The 20006-nt window shown below is 31.9% G+C and overlaps 1 protein-coding gene and 1 pseudogene across 2 annotated transcripts; one reads left to right on the top strand and one right to left on the bottom strand.

Moving 5' to 3' along the window:
* Nucleotides 1–873: 873 nt before the first annotated feature.
* Nucleotides 874–2911, bottom strand: LOC148210674 (uncharacterized; annotated as a pseudogene).
* An 8972-nt stretch (nt 2912–11883) lies between these two features.
* Nucleotides 11884–19751, top strand: IQD5 (IQ-domain 5). Of its 2 annotated transcripts, none has more exons than XM_022286260.1 (8): nt 11884–12053; nt 13021–13144; nt 13327–13457; nt 15236–15481; nt 15607–15834; nt 16757–16870; nt 17670–18162; nt 19300–19751. In XM_022286260.1, the coding sequence occupies exons 3-8, from the start codon at nt 13365–13367 to the stop codon at nt 19434–19436; spliced, it is 1311 nt and encodes a 436-aa protein (XP_022141952.1). In that variant the 5' UTR covers nt 11884–12053; nt 13021–13144; nt 13327–13364; the 3' UTR covers nt 19437–19751. The 2 variants fall into 2 exon arrangements, with proteins under 2 accessions (XP_022141952.1, XP_022141951.1); XM_022286259.1 differs by having other exon boundaries at nt 13279–13457.
* Nucleotides 19752–20006: the final 255 nt, after the last annotated feature.

Below are 20006 nucleotides of genomic sequence, written 5' to 3'. Positions count from 1 at the left end.
AGGTACCCAGCCTTATACATATACTATAGACCCTTTAGGTTATTCACGGAGCATTATCCACTTGTATATCAGAGGTATATCAAATATATACCTAGTATATCAGGGGTATATCAAATATATACCCAGTATATCAAATATACACCAAATAGATATATTGTTCCGGTTACATGATAATAACCTTGGATGTTTAGTTTATTGGATTTTGGACAATGCAATGCTATAAATTCAACAACAAATTGAATGAATAAAACTTTATTGAATATACATTTGTTTTTACATAAATACAAACTACGAGTTTAGGGCAAGTTGGAGAAATGTAACGGGTATAGTATATGCCCTAGTTTATTGTATTTTCTTTTTGCTTTATGATTATGTACACCCCACTAGTACAAGGTGTTAGCACCCTACAACACCCGTTTAAAAAAATTGTTACCACATTTTGCCACAAATTATCCTGTTATTTTATTTGGTCCAAAGAATTTTTTTTTATTTTAATTTAAATGTCTCATACCTTATTAATTCACTTCTTAAGATAAAACATGAATTAACAATCATGAGTGGCACAAATGTCATTACAAAATTAATCACCTCGAAGAGTATTGGAGAATTCCAATCTCCGTCATTGGAGTTTTTTTTAAATAATAATTAATTAAAAAAAGAAAAAAAAGTTATCTATCAAATTTAGACATATTTTCTTTGTAATTATACTGGAGATCATATGCCTCTTTCTTGTTATATGAACTTAAAGAGGTCTAGTCTTCTGGAGCAATTGTATCATGGAAAAAGTGAGAGAAATCATTGTAAAGCGATTGTAAACTATTTGAATATACTTCGTGATCAACTTTTTCATAAAACTTGTAACGTTAGCAGAAAACTAAACGTAGCCCATATTAATTTGGGTGGTTACAGCTGAAACAATATGCAATCCCATACAAGAGAAGCTTGTACGGGTGCGCAATAACCTCACTTGATCTAAGAACTCTGCAAGACGTTTTAACAATTGCGATAATTATAGATTTCTGTTTCTGGCGTATCCCTGGTATTGCTATCATAAGCTTTTAATTCATAGCCAAAATGATGTGCCAAAAGCCAAACATGAGTAAGCAGATTGCCGCCACATCCAAGCATCTCAATGTGATTGTACAGTTTACATTCACACGAAATTACAAGCAGAATCTGCACCCATTCACTGAGGATATAATCCCACATATCATCTAATTCCTGAACCATTTTAGCCAACGAGCAACCTTGGAGGAAATTGGAGACCACTCCCGACATTGTAACATTGCATGGGTCATAATCCTTCGAGTTCAACTCCGCCCATATACTGTCAAAAATGTCATCCACTGAACTGAGCTGCTTTCCACGCACAAAATCCTTGATGTCAGTAACAATGGTGTCTACTAATACTCGACTCGTCCCATCTGAGAATAACGAGTGATGATACTCTAAAAGATAGGCCATGAAATCCGACATCAATCTCGCATCTTCCATAAGAGAAGAATCTAAACCTGCTTTTTTATGATCATGATAATAGAGAAGATGGGTGGCGATGCACCAGTGGAGAAGACTTCGAATATGAGTTGATAAACCTCTCCGATGATCAAGATCGCATCTACGATCACTTACCATTTCCTTGAAATATTTAAACAGTTTCTCTTTAATCTTATCAGAGATGGATTGTGAAGAAGCAGTACTTGTGATTTGGGTGATGTAAGAACTAATTTTCAACCACTTCTTGCTGTCTCTGCCATTTATATCTTCAAAGCAATGGCTTATTATATTGTGTTGCGGAACAGAATTGGGCCATCTTCTCTTCCCAACAGACCATCCAAAGCCATAGATGGCTTTCAAGGTGGTACGAGCAAGAAAATTATTGATTTGGGTCAGCCAGATTACGCACCAATCCGAGCATAGAATCAAAAAAATCGAGTAGATCTCGAGACCCAGAGCTCCAAAAGCAAGATGAACGTCAAATACACATCAGCTTGTGGATACCTGCGCGTGTTGCTGGTACAAAATGCAATTGTAGCAACAACAATGGAAGAGAAACTAGCAAGACGAAGGAGAGAACCTCTGCGAGAATGGAAGATGGAGGCTTTGGTGTAGAGTAAATCATACATAAATCCAAGCTCAAGCTCGACCACTTTGAAAGCGCTTTCGTAATCAAAATCTTCAAAGTAGTAAAGGGATTGTTTTAGATCATTGGAGCTCAAAGGCAAGTCTGCAAACACGAATTTGTTTCTCTCGAAGAAGGAGCGAGCAATATGCAGCAGGCGAAGGTCATTGAAGAGAGGCGATTGCTCGGGGATGTGAATTCGTATGGGGAATTTGAACCTGTGAATAGTACTACTCAAATTCATGGATCTAATGGGAACTTGTTGTTCATGCAAGTGTTTGGTAGAAGCAGATCTCAAGACCCAGGTTCTCTCGCCGTACTTGATAATCCCAGCAACAAACACAGGAATGGCTACAAAATTCGGAGCTGTAGGTTGTAGAGAGAGCATGAAGATGTAAAACGCAAAGCCAGCTTGGATGAGCAAGCCAAGGAGATTCCTGCGCCAAAGGTCGTTGTCTTGCATCGAGTAGGCGGTGATGGTGTCCGGGCCGCCGAGGTGGAGCAGAAAGAATGGCGCCCATAAGGCCCTAATCACGAATCTCGGCTCCAGGGAATCGCCGCCGCCACCACCGCTGCTGGAGAGGATGCCGAGGGAAATGGTGGCGACGGAGTCGGCGGATAAACAAGCAAGCCAGAGAAGCCATTGGAGGGAGTTGTTGGAGGTGTATTTTCTCCTGGACCCCATTGGAATGAGGATGAATTGGAGAAACAAACTGAGCATCACCATCACCGGAAGCTCCCATGTGGTCCATAGATCCCTTAATGAAGATGGAAGGATCTGCATAATTTCTCCAACATGGGAGCTTCGATGGCGGATGAAGAAGATGTATATATAAGAGTACAAACTACATAGGATGTAGCAGTTTAATTCTCATCTTCAACTTCATGTTGACTTTTGGTGATAATTAGCGCACATCTTAAACATCAAACAATAGCTTAATATTTTACTGCAATAATTTTCTTAAAACTCCAAAACCCCTCCCATTTTATATTTGGTTAAAAAACACTTGTAATGGCTTCTGACGATTTAATCCTTTTATCATTTTAAATTTATAAAATAATAACAATTTGGTCCTCAAACTACGATATGTAACAATTTAGTCCTAATAGTTTTAAATTTGTATGATTTAGTCCCTATCGTACAAAATTTTGTTAAATTTTTTATATACTTAGATCGATAAACTGACAAATGACCAAATGTGTTTGTAAACTACAAAAACTAAATCGATATAAGATAAAAATCGATATACTTAATTTTGATTAAAATTTCACAATAGAAACTAAATTGTTACCAGCTAAAGTTCGATGACTAAATTGTTAGTTTAGCAAACAGTAAGTACCAAATATTTTTTGATATAGGCAAGGTTCAAAATGTCGAGAGACACGTCGACATGTCGCCTCGACATGCATACAATTTTCCCCCCATGTCATCGACATGTCGAAATGTCGACAAAATGTCGATAAAAGGTCGATATGTCGACTCAAATGTCGACATGTCTTTTTTTTTCTCATCTTCTTCTTTAACGTTATTTTATTTTCATCATCTTCTTACTATGCTACTACAGTCTATAATTTCTCACAACCTCGATGATTGTAATCTTAGTCTGTTCAATGAAACATTCGAATTTTAAGTATAACTAATAAGATTTGGAATTTGCTTTATTGATAATTTCTAATCCAATCTAGTCCTTACTTACACAATTGAACAATATATGTGAAATATTGACATATATAAAGATTGAAATAATCTTAGAGTTTTTAAAAAATAAAATATTAATTATATACAAATAGTGGTGAAACATGAAGTAGAATAGGTAACTTAATTAATACCAAAAAGATGATCTTGAAGGATCTAGTGCATTATCTTGATAACTTTGATATAAATTACAATAGTTCTCCCCGGTCATCCTAGACTGAAAGTTTTGACGGTAGTTGCTCAAATGAGTAGAATATGAAGCACATATGGATCCCATTGGTAGATAATTTGGAAAAATGACACAATCACGAGGTTGAAGTGTTTGAAAATTCTTTAAATTTGATTGAAAAGTTGGATTGATGATTGATTTGAAAATGTGTTTGAAAAATGGGTAAATTCAAATTTGAAAAGAGGGGTAGCTAAAAAGTAAACAGGTACGAGTTAATTAGAATTTAGAAATGTGTTTGGAAACCAAGTCGGTAATTATCTCATCTCCAAATGAATCCTATTATAAAAAACACTAAAGAAGTAGTCAAAAGTTTACAATTAAAGTTTACTTTACATATTCAAATAATTTCGATCAATCTTCATTAAAGGAAAAAATCTTTTTTCGATATTTCCATCGACATCGATATTTTCATAAGTAAAATGGTCATATTCTTACATTTAATGGTTAAAGGTGATCAATTATAGACTAATTAAGCTACAATTCAATTTTATTTGCTAATTAAAAAAATTTCCATCAATTTCCACAATTTCCATTATTTTTTCCGAAATATCCATCGACATGTCCGTAAAATCGAGATCTCGTGAAATAGTTAATATGAATTTTAATGAACTTTGATTGAATGACTAATTAGTTTATCCTTGGATCAAAGAGATTTTCAGAGTTTATGAGAATAAAAACTTGTGATTTAATCGATCAATAATTCTTTTAGACTTTCAAACTTCAAAACTAAAACAATTTTCAGATCTTTGTGATATTTTAGTATGCAAATTTTGGAGAATTCTTTAATTTATCCAACCGGATATTAATAAAATTTTGTCTAACATATCTACATTTCTATCGGCATTCACATTATGTTCATGGATTCAACATTTATATAAGGAGTGAATCAACATTTTCATAATCATAAAACTCGACAAAATATTAAAAAAATAGCAACAAAATATCACCGGTATAGAAATAATATCACTACAAGAATCCAGTAGTTTTAACTTATTTAAAATTTGTATTTTTATTGGTTAATTTAAATATTTTTTATAAATTTTTATTAATATATTTTTTAAAAAACATATCTATCAACATGAACGTTTACAGCACAATTTATTGATATTTATTTTCATCAAAATTGAAAATGTGACTCTGTCTGCTTCCTAGATCTTTTAAATCTCTCAAATGGCAAATAACTTTATTTATTTTGTAGAGGTTTTCTGTGGACCTCGTGTGAGTTTTGACTTCTTTGGCCTTTGACTCCATTGCCATGTGAGAGATTATGATTGACTAATTTATGTCTTCAAGTTGGATTTAATTTGATAAGCTATAATATTAATTTTTATATATACTTGAATTATTTATGGTTTAAAATCTACAGCCTTCCCACGATGAAATCTAAATCATTGCATATTAAAATTCATATACTAAATCATTGAAAAAATTACGAGAGCTAAATTGTTTCGGGACTAAATACCTTCAATAAAATACAAAAACCAAATATATTTTTACTAGGGGATTTTTTATTAGAAAATGAGGTTATGAAATGAATACTTCCTTGCATTTACTTTCTTTGCTCGTGCTTAGGAAGGGGTTCCTATAAATTTTTTTACTGTTTTTTATTAATTTATTATTATTATTATTATTTATTTTGGAAAAAGAAGAATCTTTCTAGGTTTTGAATTATAAAAAGTAAATGTTATTTTTAAAATGTAGGTCAATCCAGACCCCAAGTCAACTCAACTTGCAAGTTTCTGTCAAAAAAAAAAATGTCAACTTGCAAGTTGCAGCTGAGCTTAGAAACAGACTACCGAAAACCTAGATCTCGTCTGCCATTGAAGAAGCTCCATGATTTCTTCGTTCAAAGAAGAGGGAATGAAGAAAGACAAGTCTCTGGTATTTCATAATTAGAAATCGTTGCCAGAGTTATGCAATTCAAATCGAAGCTTGAAAATATGATGAAAGGAAATCTTACTCTATGTTTGATCGTGAAAATGATAAAGCTCGAAAATTGCGAAGCTCGGATGAGATGTGTCGAAGATAGGGTTAGCACTCGATCTTTTACTCGAGAGAATAGTTTTGCCTATCTTACATGGGAGGCGGGGGTCTCTATTTATAGAGATGAACAACGACATGGCTTCCAACAATACTCTAACGGCTCTCCAACATTCCAAAAAATGCGGCGCGTTGTAGGGAAACATCTTCGTTGTCTAACCAAGAGGTTGTAAGTTTAATCCTCCACTCTACATGTTTACTAAAAAAAACTGAGAAACGAGAGAACAACCAAATAAATTAGTGCATTAAAAGCATTTTTATGAAAATATATAGCCAGCCAAACAAATAAAAGTGCTTTTTACTTGAAAAAAAATAATAATAAAATAAAAATGCGTTTAAACAATTACTTAGTTAAAAAATGTACCAGAGATGTGTTGTGTACTTTTATCTTCAACAAGCGGCCCGGCGTTCAATGCGGGTCGAAGCATATGGTTGCCTGGTTGGTTAAATGCTGTTAATGAGAATAGTAATTCACTATTCTTAACAATAGGGCCCGGCGACTTCTTGGTTCATCATGCTATTGCTTTAGGTTTACATACAACTACATTGATCTTAGTAAAAGGTGCTTTAGATGCACGTGGTTCCAAATTAATGCCGGATAAAAAGGATTTTGGTTATAGTTTTCCTTGCGACGGTCCGGGACGAGGTGGTACTTGTGATATTTCGGCTTGGGACGCCTTTTATTTGGCAGTTTTCTGGATGTTAAATACAAACCAACTCAAACTCATTATTAATTTTTAAACCATTTTTTCATTTACCATAAAATTATATATGAATAGTTTTATTTTATTTTATTTTATTCACCCACAAATTTTAAAAATAACTTTTTAAATTTTGGGAGTGTAATTTATTTTTTACCATATAAATAAACATTGAGTTATAGATCTTGATTCAATGTTATAAAATATATAAAAAATATTTATATATTACCATTTTTTTTTTGTCCTATAATATTTTGAATGAGTCATTCGAATAATTCGAATACCCAAATATTTTATGATTGGGTACATAGGTTGAGTTCATTATTTAATAAGAGTTGTTAGTGTTGAATAAATTTACAACTTGAATAATTGAGTTAGAGTCTAAAAAAACTAATTTAACCCAACTCAATTTAATCCACGAATAGAAAGTATAGCTAAATATTGACATAATAAATATCTTTACCATAATGATCGAATTACGCCTAAGCTAATCTATGGTTGTTTGGCTTCACCCCACCTAAACAATGAATTATATTACACGATGCGACCACCGGACAAACTTGGTTGACCAACATGATTTGCTGGAAAAGTGGAGGAATCTTTGTGTGCATAATTTTGAGAGAAATAGACAGCATATTTTATTAAGAAGAAAGAGAGGAGGAAGCAGCTAAGGCAAAAAAAGAAATGAGAAAATTAGATGGAAAAAGAAAAAAGGCTGCTTTTTGTTCCTTTCGTGAAGAATATATAGTAGTTGGGAGTTTTGTCTTAATTTTTCTTCTGTAGTTTCCTTTATCGTTTTCCTTCTTTAATTTTTATAGTGTAGTTTTGAAAAAGTTGGATGGTTTTTTCTCTGAATCATTATAGACATCAATAAAGCAGCCAAAATTGTGCCACGACAAACTTGCAATGAATTGCTGAAAGGGTAAAAAACCACTTTTAACCCCATTAAAGGTATTTTTCAAAATTTTCATAGCGTCCTAGTTGGATATAAAAAATGATTTAAAAACTCGAAAATTAAATAAATAAAAGCGTGTTTGGGAGTGCTTTTGAAATACGTAATTTTTTATAAAAGTACTTTTATTATTATTAGCATTTTAGTGAAAAAAATGTTTAAAGACAAATCATCTTGATACTTGATTCTACACTCGTAAAATTGTTTTTAAGTATTCTAACACGCATTTAGGTCAAAAATACTCTATAAGTATTTTCTCGCAAAGTACTTTAAGTGGTTTTTTATAAGCACTTGTAAATCACTTCTAAACATTATGTGATGATTTTGATTTGGAATGTACTTTTTGTTAAAGACAACGGTATCCAAAGTACCTCACTATCTCTACAATTGTATGATATTGTCCGCTTTTAGCATAGTCCTCATCGCTTTTTTTTGTTCCACCCAAAAAGCCTCAAATCAATGAAGATAATTGTCTTATCTTATATATCATGTTCACCTCCTTCCCTAGTCACGACTTTGTTTGCAATTACCTTACAAACTCAACACTTTCTATGACAAAAGTATTTTTAATATAAATACTTGATTAGGGCTTCTTTCAAGCCTACTTAATATAAGAAATGCTTTATTTATTATTATTATTTTTTTGTTTCCAAAACTCACCATTAAAGTAGGACAACTATCAACCATTTCATACATATAACTTTGAACTAAATTTCTTCGTGGTAGATATCATGAGGTCTTCAACTAAAGCCAACATTGGAAGTCATATTGAAGTGTGTGTGAGTATAGCTAGCTAGAATTACTATTTAAAGTTCGAGAAAGAGATGAAAAGTCACTAAGGGTTGTTCAGTAACATTCCTATTTTTTATTTTTTTTATTTTCGTTTTTAGTTTTTAAGAAACATAATTGTTTCGTAATTATTCATGTTTTTAATTTCTCATTTTTAAAAAATGATTTCAAAATTGTGTCAAAATTTTAAAAATAATGAAATCAAAAATTTTGTTCTTCTTCTTGTTTTTAATTTTCATTTTTTCAGAAAATATAGATAAAAATATTATATTATCATTTTTTTAAAATATATAATAAATATCACAAAGTGACATAAAAAAATTTATATTTAATTTGAAAATTTAAATTTAATATAAAACTTTTAATTTTTTCTAATCTAAAATTCTAGAGGACCTGAAACAAGAAATAGTTACCAACATCTTTTTTTTTTTAATAAAAAGGAAAGAACAATAAAAAGAAATAGTTACCAAAGGTGTAGTTTTATTTTCTTTATTGAAAATGAAGAAATGAGAAACAACAAATGAGAAATGAGAAATGAGAAACAAGAAACATGAATGTTATTAAACATGTCCTTAGTTTATTTTTGTTATGTTGTGTACTTAAGTCATCAATTCTATAGAATTATTTAAACTTTATCTCGAATCTACAAGGTGTGTAAGAGGTTTAAAGAACTACTAAGCCAAGAAATATCTCTACTAGAAAATTAGGTTTCTATGAGAGTTGTGAATAGTAAAAGATGCTGGAAAAAAATAAATTGTTACGAACGGTAAAGGCACAAATTTGGTAGAAAAAATACTGATTTACGGATTTTTGTAAATTTATGACAGTTTATAACTGTTGTGAAAATTGTAAAAACATTGCTATCTAAGACATAGTGAGACTTTATGAGGAAGAACATTGCTATCTAAGACATAAAGGAGATTTTATGATCGATATTCCTTTGCTAGTCAATCTAGAGATTAAATTAAGACTGCATAAAGGTAGTTACTGTATAGGAAAATGGGGTGACAACAAGCTTGACGACTCATAAGGCTAATCTCGATAATAATTTAAACGTTATAGGAGTGTTTGACTCACAGGTTTGCTTACGTTTATTAAACTCGAGTTTGTTAAGTATGAGTTTATAAGTAGAAAATAAGTTGGTTAAACAAACCTGTGTTTGGATGTTACTTTGTTAAACTTGAGTTTATTAAAATTGTGTTTAGTTGGTAAATTTAGAATTTTTGATAAATAATAGATATTTCATATATTAATTTGATTGAGATGATTAAAATTATTTTTTTAAAAAAATATTTTAAAATTTTGTTTTCTTATGAAATTTGGGTTTGACTTCCAGTATAATAAAAGTAATTTAATATATTTCTTCGCCCAATTTTTTTAATAATTATTTTAAAAAATAAATATTTATTTATTTTATACGAATTTATTTTACATGTAATTCAACCCAAAATAAATGTTATCAGTGATTTATTTAATTATACCTTCATTTTTTGCTATGCTAACTAAATTTATTTATTAATTATCATTCAAATTACATCAGTTTATTCTTTTTTTGAATTAGTCAATATATTTATTAAAAAGTTAATACGCTTTCAGTGATTTATTTAATTATGCGTTCATTTTTTGCTATGCTAACTAAATTTATTTATTAATTATCATTCAAATTACATCAGTTTATTTTTTTTTTGAATTAGTCAATATATTTATTAAAAAGTTAATACGTTTTAAATAATAATTATGTAAAAGCTGTTAACTTCAACCAAAAATAATCAAAATAGTTTAATTAATTAATCGTACAAAATATATTAAACGAACTTGTTGCCAACCTGAGCTTAGCTCGGGTTAAAATATTTAACCTAAGAGTATGGATAAAGATAAAGAGTACTATAGCAAATTGGACAGTATAATAACATTTACTGTAGCAAATATGAGTTTCCAAAACTATCAAATAAACATAGATTCGTCTTAACTAACCTTCCCTCATTTTAAAATGTGAACCAAACACCCCTATAAGTTTACCGGGTGTGATAACTCTATTTCTTGGAGTTATTAATCATGAATCTAGTTGTCAACTTATTAGATCTCTGAATCATTTGTCACTTTCATGTGTATGTTATAATCAAGGTATTAAGTTTGGTCGATATGTCGACATTTTCATTAATATTTCTATATGTCCATATATGTTCATGAGTTTCATGATTTTAAACAAATCGTGAAATTCAAAACTATTTGTTGTCCAATAAAGACCTAAAATTCATAAAATAATAAATTGAATTCTCCACGTGATTTATTACAAATGTCTTTTGACAAGCATTTATCGTAGTAGGTCGGGTGAATCCAAAACCTATTAATAGATAAGAAATCAACATTTTCATTGTATCAAAAAAAATGGACAAATATAAGAAAAATCAATAAAAAATTACTAAAGTGGACGTAGAATATGAATTTTTAACTTATTTCAAAATGATGAAATAATTATTCAAATTTAAATGTTTTTATGATTTTTTATGATTTTTCCAAAAAACATCCATTAACATCCATTATTCAAAAGTTTGCTCTATATTTGTTTTTAGTGAATAACATATGTAAGATCTAAGTATAAGTATGTTCTTTGAACTAAGGAGAGTGTGAAACTTTATTGTTTAAGTTAATCATCAGAAAACCACTAATTTACTCTCTCTCAAGTGAGAAATGAGAGAGAATTTCATCTCACGATGCTATGATCATTAGTTCAATTTTGTAGTTTTTGGTTAAACCAATAATCCAATGTTATTTAGTTTAGGAAATTTTGAACCAATAAAAGTAAATATGAAACTAATTTTTAACCGAAAACAAATTATATCAATAATTGAACAGTGTAATAAAAAACACACAACCTGAACATATTTCGTATCTCACATATTATTATACATTTTAAAGTAAACCAACACAAGCTTAATTCAACCGTTAAGACGTTTTATTCCATATTGCTCTTTTAAAACTTGATTAAAAATAAATTTGGTTACAAGTGATTCTAAAAATGGATCTACACATCAAACTTTTCTCTTTAGTTTTGAAAATTTAAACAAGTATAAGAACAAATTGGGTGAGGGTAATAAAAAATGAAAAAGGACAAGACTTGGAACTAACGTGCGTCCAATCATGAAAGCCGGGCGTGGGCTCTCACCCGAATTCATTTCCGTGGGACGCTACTGATCTTCCACGTCCCGTGATTGGCTCTCTCTCCACTCAAAACGGCGTCGTACGTAGGCGGTTTCCACACCCTCTCGCTCAAATTTGCCCGAGCGGGTATTTTTCTTGTTTGTATTTATACTTTTAATCGCTTTTCACGTTGTCCTTCTCACTTCTTTTTATCAGGTTGAAGATGACGGACCTCGTTTTGCTGAAACAAATGGTGGGTGGTGGATAGAATGAGTCTAGAGTGACCAAGCTTCAACCAATTTGACAAATTTTTGGTGACCCAAATGATTGAGGGTGAGTTGGGGTTGACTAATTTTGACTGATTGATGGATCAGACGGCTCCCAAGGTATTTCCCACTTCCCCCATTGACTTTCTTGCTCTTGAACTTCCTTCCACTCACTATGAACTGAGTTCTCTGGTCAATTTGTCTAATTTGGCCTATAATTTTTGTGGATCTGCTCTGGTTTGGCTACTATACTGTTTGTGTTACTTTAAACTCTCGTTCTGATCCTATTTTTGTTCATTTCTAAAAGGGTATTGTTGGTTTTCCTACTTGCATTGCTCGAGCATTTTGAAAGTGATGTTTTGGGTTCTTGTATCTACTATGGTGATGTTTGATTGTGGGTCTGGTGTTATACTCTGTTTGATGTTCAATTTAGCAGCTTAAATTGTGTCGGAAGATGGAATTTGCATTTGGGGGTTTAACTATGGATTTTTATTGGAGAAGTATTAAGTGTTTTTAAGTCTACTGGGAGTGTGTTTGTTTGTCCTACTTCCTCATAAATGTGGTTCAGAAACAAGCCAAATTGCTGTTTGCTTGCACTAGATTAGGGCTCTGTATTATTCTTTCAGAATTGAAGTTCACCATTCATGCATGCCTATGAAGTTTGCCTTTGGTAATCCTTTTCTTGGGTCAGATTACACACCTGATATCATTACTCTTCATCATGAGTGAAGCATGCAAATGGGAGGATAGAGTTGATGATATCAGAACTTGCATTGTGTCATATCCTGAGGCTGTTGTGTTTGTGTTCACAATATTACGAGTTTTTAACTTTATGGGCTGGAGCTTGATGTTACTGGAAATGAGATGATGTAATTTCAGGTGCTTATGGATCAAGATCAGTTATTTCATTTCAAATTCTGTTCCAAATGCTGGCTCTTTTGTTTCTTCTTGATGTTGTTATGGTGTGAAAGTTACTTATGTTCCTTTGTTAGTAGTTAACTGGATGTTTTGAAATTTAAAAATTTTATTTTATCTCTATCTGTAATGTGGTGGGAATGTTTTTAATGGTAAATTTCATCTTCTGCAGGTTGCAAGAATTCTGGGAAGTTCGGAATCGTGGTGCAACTGAAATGAACTTAATTGACTGCACTGAAGTGGCAAAGCTGTTTGATTTCGAAGTAAACATCGAAAGATTGGTGATCCAAATTGAGGTTAGTGCCTTTTCACATTAACTTCAGAGTTTTTTCTTTTTCTTTTTCATTTGGCCAATGTGGGAAGAAGTTACCATGTAATTGTCCAGTTTGTCCAATATTCCTTGGCTGTTGAACTATGTTTCTTTCTGCAGGATTTACATTCTGGTTTTCTTCCCTGATGAGTTCTCTTTGAACCACAGTTTCTAGTGGTTGGTCTGTTTGTAGTCGACACTGTTGAATGACCATGGGTGTTTCAGGAAAATGGTTCAAAGCTTTAGTTGGTTCAAAGAAATCTGAAAAATCTCAGTCTTCAGAAAATGATGAAAATGCGGTATTTATACCTTCCTACCCATGATTGATGTTGGTTTTTATGGCACTATTTTTTGGTTGACAACCTCATACTTTTACTTGTAACTTGATCTATCTATTTGTCACATGAATTTGAATTTCACATTTTAGTATGTAAAAATATGTTAATTAATACTTAAAACTTCTGAAATCCGAACTTTAACCTTTGTGTGGCATATGATAATTAGTATGAAAATAACATTTTTTTTTTCTTAAAGTTCACTAGCAATTGAAGCAACACATATGCCAAAATTTACCCCTTCTTTGAACTTTATGTTAAGAAAATTTGTGTGGAACATACTTATTGTTATTGGCATATGTATTTTCAACAAAATTTCATAAAAAGAGAATCCTTTTTGTTGCATATTTTGTTGAATTAAAAAGTCGAAGTTAAGTTGCTTTTTGTGATCATTACTATCCCCCTGATAGAAAGGTGGGAAAATTTAGGCAGATTTTGAACATTTTTCATGCTCACTGCTCAGTGATTTGGGAAGAGTGGGAATTGAACCTTCTTTAAGAACTTCTAGTTTGGGATTGCTTTTTCAGTACTTAAAAGTAATTATGAGAGAATTTTAAATGCTTAGAGTGTCTCATAAAACTGGTTATTTAAGGTCCCATTTGATAGCCATTTCATTTTTGGTTTTCTATTTTTTAAAAATTAAGCTTAGAAACATTATTTTTACATATGTGTTTCTTTGTTTTGTTATATAATTTTTGTAAACATTTTCAAATTTTAGGTCAAGTTTTGAAAGTTGAAAAAACAAGTTTTCAAATTTTAGGTCAAATTTTCAAGAGACGTGAAAAACTAGCTAATGAAATTTCACAAAACTAAAAACGAAATGATTATCAACACATTAGCCGCTTTTGAAACAAGCACGTTTTTTTTCTTTTGCCTCCTATATTTTTCTTATATCTTTTATTTTAATTGGAGTGAAATCTTAATAGATTCAATTTTTTATAACAATTGTTTTCTTAATCTTATCAAATAATTAATTTGTAATTTAAACTATTTTCAAAACAAAAGAAAAAAACTTTCTAATTTAAATTTTATAAAATTATAAATAACTATTTATATCAAATTTGGATATTAAGTATTGAGATAACCTGTCATTATTATTGCTAAATTATGACAAGTTAGTATTGATTTACCAAACACTGACACCTGATTTTTTAGGTTTAAATTTGAAATGTTCCAAACTCTAATTTTCTTTCACACTACAGTTGATTTTTCTAAATGTACAATTGTGAGCAATTATTTAACGGCCAAAGCATTCTCAAACTAAACCTTAGTATTTGAAACTTTCAGATATACCTGTGGAGTTAATTACATTAAGTTAAGGCTTTGTTTGATAACAATTTCATTTTCAGTTCTTAGGTTTTTGTTTTTCAAAATTATTATCGCTTCCTCACAATTTCCTTGGTATATTTTTCACTTTTTTTAGAAGTAAATTTGAATTCTTAATCAAATTTAAAAAACAAAAATAACTTAAATAACAATTTTTTTTTTTAGTTTTAAAAAATTGGCTTGAATTTTGAAAACGTTATTAAAACCAGATAACAAAACAAAAATATACATAGCGGAAATATTGTTTATAAAATTATTTCAAAAACAGAAAACCAAAAACCTAATTACTTTTATTCCAAAAAAAAAAAAAGAAGAGAAAAATTATCTCTATTCTCTATGTTCAGAATGGAACAGCGTTCTTCAAGGTTTTTCAACGTTTTAATGCCTTCTTTGTGTAATTTTCTTTGTACATACAGAGGACAGTCAATAACAAGTTTTGGCATCGGAGAAAGCATTCTGTCGATATAGATGCTGAAAAACTTCAGCATGATTTTCATTCTAATTTTACCCCATTTGTTGGAGAGTCCTGCACTCTTTCGGATCCTGAAGTTGCTACTATTCTTTCTGATTCGCTTCAAACATGTGATGCATTGCAAAGTCGTCAGAACAATATAGAAGAACAGGCTGCCATACGCATCCAAACAATGTTTAGAGGATTTCTGGTATTGCTAGTAGTAATTTCTGCTTGTATTTCGCCTACTTTATTCTATACTTCTGTACAAATCATTTAATGAAAAATGCCACTGATTAACTTTTTTATTCGAATATTTTTCTCACTACCTTTCAGGCCAGAAGAGCTCTCCGAGCTCTCAAGGGATTGGTTAGACTTCAAGCTCTTGTCAGGGGTCATGCTGTCAGAAAACAAGCTGCAATAACTCTTCGCTGTATGCAAGCTTTAGTGAGAGTACAGGCTCGTGTTCGAGCAAGGCGTGTACGTATTGCATTGGAGAGTGAAACCGCACAACAAAAACTGCAACAACATCTTGAAAATCAGGCTCGAGTTCGAGAAATTGAAGTAAGAAATAAGCAACTTATCATGTAACATTGTATTCTTGTATGTGCATTTCTTGTTGTTTTCATTTTTAAGTAGACTAGACCCTTTTTAGACGGTCAAGCCATTTTCGTTGTTGTAGTCATAAATTTGAGATTAGTTGACATTTACATGTGGGAATGTTGTGAATATGTATGTCTAGGATTTGCGGGATGAATATTATGTGACAAGACAGCCACATTTAGATGCTTCTACCACGTTTCTCATTTTGATATTTGTATTTTGAGTTTTATAAAGCTGATTCATTATGTTCATGTGCATAATTTGTTAGATTAATTGTTGGGTAATAAGGGGCGTTTTCTTTGGCTTGACAGGATTTGTGCTATTTTATGGGGTTTATGGATGGAGAGAAACAATAGAACTTTTAGAGGGGTGGAGAGATCTTGGGAGGTTGTTTCGTTTGACTCCTTTTGCTAGGGCGGTCTTTTTGTATACCCTTTTGTATTCTTTCATTTTGATCAAAAAACGTATTGGGTAACTATGTAGAATGATATTTCTGTCTTTATGTTGAATTTGGCGTCAGTACGTTTGTATGGAATTCATAATATCAACACACAATTTAGTTCTATTGATATATTCTAATGTGTCTGAGAAAACGAAATCTGAATTTGACCAGACCATTGAATGACTGCTGTCAATGAGTTGTTTCAGTTTGTTTGGCACAAAAATGTTGAATGAAAGTCTATACCTTATTTTAAAAAGGGTTGTATTAACAAGGATTAATAAGTTAATATCAGTAAGCTATAAAATTCATTGTAGAGGCTGCAACACTTAGTTTACCATTGCAAAGTGTTTTTTAATTGATAGCCAAATGCTTTCTGTGAGACTCCTAGGCCCTGTTTCCATTTGACAACCATTTCATTTTTTAATCCTGGTTATGATACAGGAAGGTTGGTGCGACAGTGTTGGATCTGTTGAAGAAATTCAAACAAAATTATTGAAAAGGCAGGAGGCTGCAGCTAAACGTGAGAGAGCCATGGCATATGCTCTGGCTCATCAGGTAGAATAGTTCCATCCCTCATCTGCTCTATGTATTAACTTCATTTCTAACTTATTGTTATAATAGGAGAATGTTTTGTGCTTTAATCCTTCATCCTCTTAACTGAAATCTGGTTTCTCTTTTTGTCATACCGGCTTAGAGGTCTCAAGTTCGAACCTTCTGGTGAGCTTAATACCAAAAAAATCCTTGATGTCTCCCGGGTTTGGGCCTTGGGGCAGGCATGGGTGCCCCTGGGTATAGGGAGCAAAGTTCCAACTTCCAGTTATAAAAAAAAAAAAAAGAAAGAGGTGTTTTTCCAGAAGAATTATTTTACATTGGATGAGAATTTAGACCTCTTACTCTTATGAATAAAAGGGTAAATCTGCACCTTTGCCTCTGGTTTTCTGTGTATTGTTCAAATAAATTGAGAAAGAATCTCATTAGCTGAAGAGAGCTCATTATAGCACAAAACTTGAGTGCATGCTCATATCCTATTTCTTTGATCCTTCCAAATGCTCAAATGAAAGTACTACACAACATATTCTATGTTGTTTCAAAAATTATGATTTTGAGAATTTTGTTGCAATTATATTATTTGGTGCTTGATTGAGGCAATACTGTTCGCCTTGAGAAAAGAATGTAGTGTAGTTGCACTGGAAGTATAAATTTTCAGGCTCATTGATTCTTGGACTGAATTCGGGTTTCGGTTATAGTATGTAAATTCTTATCTCTCTCCAAATTTTATTTTAACCTGGTTTTTCAGTGTTTGCTTCAATCTTAATATTCAATGCATAGATCTGATCAATTCTTTCAACTCCAGTGGCAAGCAGGATCAAGACAGCAGGCTGCCCTCTCTCAGTTTGAACCAGATAAAAGCAGCTGGGGTTGGAACTGGTTGGAAAGATGGATGGCTGTTCGTCCATGGGAAAACCGCTTTCTCGATATTAATCTCAGAGATGGAGTGATGATTCGTGAAGACGGATCAGCTGAGGCCAAAAGTAACACTAAATCTCATCAAAGAACTACTGGCAAGAAAACAAACTTAGTGACTGATCAATCAAACCTCTCAAGCCAAAAAACTGCTGCCTCACATTCTGATGGATGTGGTTCATCATCACCCTCTAAGTCAGCTGGCACTATAGAGGTATCTAGTGCACAGATTCAAAAGCCCAAGAATAAACTTGCCCCTGAGAGGCCATTTGAAGAAGTCAAATCTAGAGTTGATACTGGTTTAAGATCCCATAGCAATCCGAAAGAGAGATCCACACCATTGGTCAAAAATGCAAAGAAGCGATTATCCATGCCTAACAATGGTGAGTTTTCTAACTCTTTTTACTATCAGTGTCTCATTCTATATGCATGTTTATCCGTCTGTTGTGTCATATTTGATATTATTGTGAGCTAAGATCTTGAAACAGCCATACCTGATATATCAAATAATCATATCTAGAGCAATTAGCAATTACTGTTAGATATTTTATTGAGTAGAAAGAGGAGTTGTAGGATTGAAACAATGTGTAGGTAGGTCTCCACTTCACCAGTTTTGGGGATGATCGAGGGATATGTTGGTTATGCTCGGTACTCTACAACTGGAACAACTCTTTTTTCAAAAATAATTGAAGAAAGATAGAAGCAAACATAATCTTAGTTTAGCAGTTAAGACATCTTGCTCCTTTTCTAGAAGTCGGAGGGAAAACTCTGGAAACTTCTTCCTATTTGAGATTATTGACTATCTTATCCTTCAAATATAGATAATCCTTTAAGAAGAACGATAGCTGCCTCCTGGTACACTTTATCGGGTAAAGCTTATGTTTATGGTCTTACCCTTAGCAACCCTCATTTGGGCTCGCTTGTCCATATTGACATCTATTGATAGGATAAATGAAAGAGAAATGTAGGTCCACGTTAGGTTTCTGATAGATGGTTTGTTAAAAAATTAACAGGAAAGACTAAAATGATTATTTTAATCCAAGGTTAATGTACTAAAATAGATGATAGAAAGTCAGTCCCATTTGATAACGATTTTGTTTTTAAAAATTATACATGCTTCCTCACCATTTCTTTATGTGTTTTTAATCCTTCTTGAATTACAATTGAATTCGTAGTCAAATTTCATAAACAAATCTTTTTTAGTTTTTAAAAGTTGGCTTAGATTTTGGAAACCTTTTTAAAAGTAGATCATAAAAGAAAGAAAAGAAAGAAATACAAAGGTCGAAGTAATGTTTATAAGCTAAAATAAAATGGTTCTCAAATTGACCTAAATAGAACTAAAACCTTATTAATAGCTTAAAATATTTATATGATCAGTGTATATCACATTAATACATAAAACTTCCTTCTTACTGGAGCTTATCAAAACATTTCAAGCTGATTCTTTTTAATTTTTTTACCCTTAAACTTTTTATAATGAAGATTTAAGCAAACCTCTGGTCTGCATTTGGTTTGAACAGTTGCAGATCCTGGGAGTCAAAATCAAACCGTCAGGAATTCGAACAGAACTGCAGGCAAAGTGACCGCTACCAAGTCCATCAACGACAGACCCAAGTCGATTTCAAAGAAATCTGCTAAGCCCGGATTGCAGAATTGATATGTGAACTAAACGTTCCAAATGAAAAGGAAAACACTTAAGAGTTATATAGTCTAAGGAAAGGTGCTGCAGGATCGTGTAAATATGGCGAACGCCATGGGCGTGATCGGGTCGGTCACTAGAGAATCTGTATTCCTTTGAATTTCTGAGTTTATTTGAGAGTGAGTTGTTGCAATGGTTGGCAAAAGTCTGAGGGAATAAGGTTGGGTGAGTCTGTAATTATCATCTTTATTTATGGTCTTCAACCATGTGGCTCTGTGGCACTTCTTATTCATTGTTCAAATGCACTGTCTTCTGATTTTTTGCTCCCCTGTATTTTTGTTGTTCATTTTCTGATCTACAGATTGGTTTTGGTATCATGATTCTTTGATCTACAGATTGGTTTTGGTTTCTAATTTTTGAAAAACATAAACATTTAATAAATGTTTCTATTCTCCTTTCTCATTTTTAAGAAACATTTATTGTGTAGAAGTTTAGGGTTCGTTTGGTAACATTCTTGTTTCTTCATTTTTAATAAAGAAAAATGATTTGCATAGCTCCAACATTCTTAAATTGAAGTATGATAAAACA

Source organism: Momordica charantia (assembly GCF_013281855.1).
Source record: "Momordica charantia cultivar OHB3-1 chromosome 6 unlocalized genomic scaffold, Mcharantia_2.0 BLBB01000006.1, whole genome shotgun sequence".
NCBI lineage: Eukaryota > Viridiplantae > Streptophyta > Magnoliopsida > Cucurbitales > Cucurbitaceae > Momordica > Momordica charantia.
The sequence above is the reverse complement of the archived record's forward strand: the minus strand, read 5'-3'. Positions and strand labels throughout refer to the sequence as shown.

What these genes read in the sequence shown, in the direction of transcription:
- IQD5 (XM_022286260.1), top strand. Translation starts at nt 13,365, where the DNA reads ATGACCATGGGTGTTTCAGGAAAATGGTTCAAAGCTTTAGTTGGTTCA. An exon ending in CATATGCTCTGGCTCATCAG is followed by an intron (nt 16,871 to 17,669) that starts GTAGAATAGTTC and finishes TTTCAACTCCAG; the next exon opens with TGGCAAGCAGGATCAAGACA. An exon ending in ATTATCCATGCCTAACAATG is followed by an intron (nt 18,163 to 19,299) that starts GTGAGTTTTCTA and finishes TGGTTTGAACAG; the next exon opens with TTGCAGATCCTGGGAGTCAA.